This window comes from Miscanthus floridulus, chromosome 2 (assembly GCF_019320115.1).
Source record: "Miscanthus floridulus cultivar M001 chromosome 2, ASM1932011v1, whole genome shotgun sequence".
Taxonomy (NCBI): domain Eukaryota; kingdom Viridiplantae; phylum Streptophyta; class Magnoliopsida; order Poales; family Poaceae; genus Miscanthus; species Miscanthus floridulus.
The window spans coordinates 114,852,642-114,858,668 of NC_089581.1; the positions used below are offsets into that span (position 1 = coordinate 114,852,642).

Sequence of the window (6,027 nt, forward strand, 5' to 3'; positions counted from 1 at the left end):
TTCTACTACATATGCACAAGGATTAGCTACAGGTTGCCCACCTTTCATATGCGGACAAGCTTTTGTAAAATGTTCACCATCACACACATCACAACAAATCACCGTAGTGCAGACACCGAAAACATGTCCTTTGGTATACATCTATAACAAAAAGGCTTGCCTTTGCTTTTGTTCGTGCCTGTACCGATGGCTCCGGAATGTCTTTCGAATCAATCATCACCTATTGTCCTATTGCAGTAGGGGCTGGAGCCAAAGTTCCACTTGTCACCGGTATTGCAGTCATGGAGGAAGCCAGCGCCTGGTTTGCAGCAGTGGTCATGTTCCTTGCCTGACTGGCCATTGTAGTCTCCCGATGAAAACTAGTTGTCAGACCTCCACTCTGCACTACTAGAAATGTGTTCATCAATGACGATTCACTTGTGACAATTACTAATTTCATCACAGAATGAGAGCATTCTATGACGAAATGTGCAGGTTCGTCATTAGTCACAAGTGACGGAGCTTTGGCACGAAGAATAATGACGAAAACGAAATAATCGTCATACAATAACAAAACTAAATCGTCATTGATTGTTTGGCTCGTGTACCACCTCGAGGACATGGGTCCAGCTGGACCTGCAGCCTTCCCCCTCCATTTTTTTTGCAAAAAAATAGCTCATTGAGTGAGCTTCGAACCCACAACCTGCTGCTAGGTTGATAGGTGCCTTACCAATGGAGCACTCGGCCTTTTGTGATAAAAATGTGCATATTTTTTTTATTTGTAAACTCCATGGTAATTGAATCATAGATAATGACATGGCGCTGTGGTCCCACCAGCGGGTCCCACACTGAGGACATGGCGGAGCGGTCCCACCATCGAGTCCCACGTCGATGATGTGGCGATGCGGTCCCACCAGCAGGCGTGGCGGCGAACACGTGGCGCTGCGGGCCTAGGGTCCAGCTCCACCAGCGGCCTGCCCCTCCCTTTTAATTTTTGCAAAAATAATCCCCCGTAGGGGGAATCGAACCCGCGACCTGCCGCTAGACAGGGAGGAGGCGTTACCGCTGGAACTCCTGGCCTTTTGTGTTTATGGCTAGCCTGTTTTTGTATTTGTACTTAGAACATGATATCATGTTTTTTTTTGTTTTGTCGATCGAGTTGATGGGCCATACGTGCGTGGCGGCTGGTCACGTAGACGTCCCATACGTGCGTGCATAGGTATCGTGGCGCCGCCGTAGTTCTTCTCTAGGGAGGCCAGTACCGATCTGGTGATCTACGTGAGCTGTCGCTCATCGCTGGCCAGTACCAATCTGGCGATCTCCATCTCCTTCTCCCTGCGTCCACGCCGACACCGTCGTTGTCAGTACGCGCGTGGGACAGAGCAGCAGCGACGGCGAGCAGAGCTGCGCGTGGAGCGCGAGCAGAGGATTGCTGAGTACAAGGTTTGATTTGTTTATCAATTTGTTTTACATATATGCATGTCTTTGATGTGTTTTTGAATTTTGTTGAATTTATTACTGGAATTTAAGGACTGAGTACAATGTACAGATGGATAGAAGCTGGATTTTTGGGACACAATTCACACCTGCATATGTGAAAGGAGTTGAAGAGTTCATGAAATTTGTTAGTGAAAGATACCCCGAAGACAGCCACATACTTTGTCCATGCAGCAAATGTCTTAATCAAACTCTGCGGTCTCAGGATGATGTAAGTGACCATATACACATTTATGGGATGTCAGCTACATACACCAGGTGGATTCATCATGGGGAGTCGGCAGATACTGTAGTAGTTGAGAATTTGGAGCAGCCGGAGGTCGAAGGAAGTGATCATGACTTTGGGATACATGTGGATGTGGCCGATGATGATTATGATGAGGATCACGGAGTACCAGAGATGATAGGAGATTTGTATGCTGCGGCAGAGGCTGATGGAGAACAACCAAGGTTTGCAAGAGTCCTTGAAGATGAAAAGAAGTCACTTAGCCCGGGATCTAGCCATTCGAAATTCTCTTTTCTGGTGAGGATGTTATATATCAAGTCTCGTTATCGAATTGGCAATACAGGATTTTCCATAATGATGAAGCTGTTGTCATCAGGATTCCCTCAGAGTGAGTTGCCAAAATCATATGATGAGGCCAAGAAATATCTTGGAGAATTGGGCCTTGGTTACGAAAACATCCATGTGTGCAAGAACAATTGTGTGTTGTTTCGAAAGAGGTATGAAAAAGGGAATGTGTGCCTAGTATGCAAGACGTCTAGATGGCAAGATGAAACTGGGAACAAGAAGGTTCCACACAAGGTATTGAGGCATTTTCCACTTTTGCCAAGGTTGAAAAGAATTTTTGCTTCAAAGCGAACTTCTGAGGAAACACAATGGCACAAGAAAAAGAGGATGCCAGTCGACAATGTAATGAGCCATCCAGCTGATGGAGAAGCATGGAAGGACTTTGACACGAGGGAACCATCCTTTGCAGATGATCCGAGGAACCTGAGGCTTGCCTTAGCTACTGATGGATTCAATCCATTTGGCAACATGAGTACGCAGTACAGTATGTGGCCAGTGCTTCTGACACCACTGAATCTCCCACCATGGGAATGCGTGAATCTAGCAAACTGCTTTATGTCTTTACTCATCCCAGGTCCAAAATCTCTAGGAAAGGATTTTGATTTGTTCCTTGAGCCCCTAATTGAAGAACTGCTCGATCTATAGAAGGGTGTCAGTACCTATGATGCATGCACTGGTCGGAAGTTTAACCTTTGTGCTGCCGTGTTGTGGTGTATACATGATTTTCCAGCGTTGAGCACGTTATCAGGGTGAACAACAAAAGGGTATTATGCATGTATTTATTGTGATAAGGATCCGTTGTCTCGGGCAATAAGGAATAAGATATGTTACATTGGACATCATCGTTACCTTCCAAGGACACATGCATGGCAGAGAAGCTTGGCTTTCGATGGTAAGCGTGAAAACAAAGAGCAACCAGGCAAGTTCACTTTGGAGGAGGTCCTAGAGGAGCTAGAGAAGGTGAAAGATGTCAGGCCAGGGAAGCATCATGAAATTATTGGAAATAAAAGGAAGCGCAATGAGGGTCCAAAGATTTATAGCCGCAAAGTTGGGTTGTGGAGATTGCCATATTGGAAATATTTAAAGCTTCCACATAATCTCGATGTCATGCACATAGAGAAAAACATATGTGAAAACATTCTTGGCACATTACTCAATGTACAGGGCAAGACCAAGGACACAACCAATGCTAGGCTAGATTTGCATGATATGGGCATAAGACCTGAATTGCACTTACAGCAGCATGGCAACTCAGTCATTGCTCCACCTGCTCCATATGTCTTGGGGAAGGATCAGAAAACCGAGTTATGCAAGTTTCTCAAAGGTATCAAGTTTCCTGATGGATATGCGGCTAACCTAGCAAGATACATAAGTGAAGATGGTTCAAAGGTGCAGGGAAAGCTTAAAACACATTCTTGCCACATACTCCTACAAAGAATCATACCTGCTGGCCTAAGAGGACTGGTGAGGAAGGATGTATATGAAGCAGTTGCAGAGCTCGGGACCTTCTTTAGGGAACTATGCAGTAGAAATCTAAGGATTGATGTTGTCAAACGGCTAAAAGAAGAAATTCCATTGATCCTATGCAAGCTTGAGAAAATCTTTCCACCTGCCTTCTTTGATGTCATGGTGCACTTGGCCGTCCATCTTCCTAATGAGGCACTGCTTAGAGGTCCTGTTCAGTACGGATGGATGTACCCAATAGAAAGGCGGCTAGGCAGTTTGAAGAATTTTGTAAGGAACAGGGCGAGGCTGGAAGGATCAATTGCTAAGGCATATATGGCAAGTGACACATTGACTTTTTGTTCTAGGTATATGGAGGATATTGACAATAGATTTAACCATCACGATGATAATGATGGAGAGATGCCATTGCCTGATGACGTCTCTATTTTTAAGCATGGTGTTACTCTTGTTGGATCTAATAGGAGCCAGTACATTGATGATGATGTCCTCAATAAGTTAGTTTGGTATGTGCTAAATAATTGTGAAGAAGCTGAGGAATATTTGGAGTAAGTATCTATTATATGTTTTGGGGATTAGTTTTTGTTTAATTTCTAAATTTTCAAATTATTCTTATGACTTAGCTTTGCCATGCAGCTTGTACAGGGATGATCTTGTGCAGCAAGGTGCGCTTGATGTTGATAAAATGGTTGAACAAGGATTTGCAAAGTGGTTTAGGTGCCATGTAAGTCAGTACACATTGTGTTTCTAGGTTTAGTAAATGCATTAGTATCCATATGTAATTGGTTAACTGAGTACTTTTGTTGCAACAGATTGAGAACAAACATAAGGAGCATCCAGAATCGGTTAGCGAAGGACTGTGGGCACTGTCATGTGGCCCAGATCTGCGAGTTAAGACTTGTGCATCTTGCATAGTTAATGGAGTGTGGTATAGCACTGTGGATCGTGAGAAGTTCTTTCTGACACAAAATAGTGGTGTAATGACTAAAGGTTCACATGATGGGAACGGCATAGATTTTTATGGAGTCCTTAAAGAGGTAATTGAGTTGCAATATAACTCAAATCTTCAAGTCCGTCGGACGGTGGTTCTATTTCGATGTGATTGGTTCAAGCAAGAAGGCAAGACGACAGGCCTTCGAGATGACGGACATTTCAAATCCATTAATGTGCAGTGATTATGGTACAAGACTGATCCTTTCATCTTAGCAACTCAATCAAAAAAGATATTTTACATGCAAGACACATCTTTAGGTAAAGATTGGCGAGTTGTGCAGAAATTTGAACATAGGAATATTTATGATGTCGCTGAAAAAGATGAGGACAGTCATGATGTGCATCAGGATGATTATTGTTCTGATACTGAGCATGTAGTGCAAGCAGGGGCTGATAATGAGGTTACTCAGAATATTCAAGGTGGAGAAGCCACTATAATTGAAGGAAATTTACAAGACCTTATAAGCAGCAAGAAGCAACGTATTATTCATGAAGATAGTGAGGATGAGGAGGAAGATGAGATAGTACTGCAGTACTGTAGTGATGGTGGCAATGTAACAATGATGACATGTCCCTAGACGATGAAGATGATGATTTCTAGTATGGACCAGTGTCATGTCCCTAGACTGCACTATTGGAAGGAAAAAATGTTGACTGATTTCAGTTTCTATAGAAATTATGTTGAAATACGCACATCTGGTTATTCCTTGACCCAATAAAGACATTTTTTAACTTTACTATCTTCATACAATAGAAATATGTTTCAACATAGGCAAGAGAACATATGAACTAGAAAAACAGAGCAAACACAATACTTCTATAATCATGAGTCCATGACTTCACTAAGTGAGACTAAATTTAAGAACTAATGGAACAGGAGAAAAATATGAACTAGCAATCAGTACTCATAGAGAACTAATATTGTTTTAGATTTTTTTTAAAAGAGAAAAGTAGATCAGTCTCACCTTCCTGCTCTTTAGGTGATAGAAATCTATAAGATCATCTGGTTGGGCATAAGTTATCTGTGCCTTGGCCTTCATCTCCTCAGTCTCCCTAAATTGCTTCTCAGCAAGCATGTTGACAAAGCTCTAGCGGCAAGACTGCAACCAGACCTTCCTAACATCATCACCAGTATTGCAAAGCAGCCTCACACAGAGAACAATACGATCATACGAGTCATTGTCAATAGGGTGCGGGAGGTAAGATGACTGTCCCAACTGCAAGATGGACACCATGATCAACAAGGCTTCAGTACTGGCCTTGTTTACTTCAACCTTTGCTGGCTTAATCTCCTCCAGCCTCAACACAAGCTTGGTCAGGTTACAGGCAACAACAGCAGCCAAGAAGAAATCACCAGACATAATGAGAGATCTGAGATTCTGGCTGGAAGCCAATGATCCAAGAGCTGAAGTAGGAGCCCAAATAGCAGTCTCAGTGGCAGCACTCTGTGTGGCATAAGTTCCATCTGCAAGAACAGCAGGCCTCCTCGAAGACACAGTGACAGAGTTCACCGCTGGCTGGGA

At 43.3% G+C, this 6,027-nt stretch overlaps 1 protein-coding gene across 1 annotated transcript; it reads left to right on the forward strand.

Moving 5' to 3' along the window:
- Positions 1-1,528: 1,528 nt before the first annotated feature.
- On the forward strand, positions 1,529-5,082 carry LOC136536898 (uncharacterized). Its single transcript, XM_066529038.1, has 6 exons — positions 1,529-2,526; positions 2,905-3,094; positions 3,212-4,017; positions 4,148-4,235; positions 4,324-4,548; positions 4,699-5,082. Exons 1-6 carry the CDS (start codon positions 1,529-1,531, stop codon positions 5,080-5,082), a joined length of 2,691 nt encoding a protein of 896 aa, XP_066385135.1.
- Positions 5,083-6,027: the final 945 nt, after the last annotated feature.

Bases quoted from the DNA above. Each gene is read 5' to 3' on its own strand.
- LOC136536898 (XM_066529038.1), top strand. From the start codon at position 1,529: ATGGATAGAAGCTGGATTTTTGGGACACAATTCACACCTGCATATGTG. The intron at 2,527-2,904 runs GTACAGTATGTG...TTACCTTCCAAG, and splicing joins TTTGGCAACATGAGTACGCA to GACACATGCATGGCAGAGAA. The intron at 4,549-4,698 runs GTAATTGAGTTG...TTATGGTACAAG, and splicing joins TTTATGGAGTCCTTAAAGAG to ACTGATCCTTTCATCTTAGC.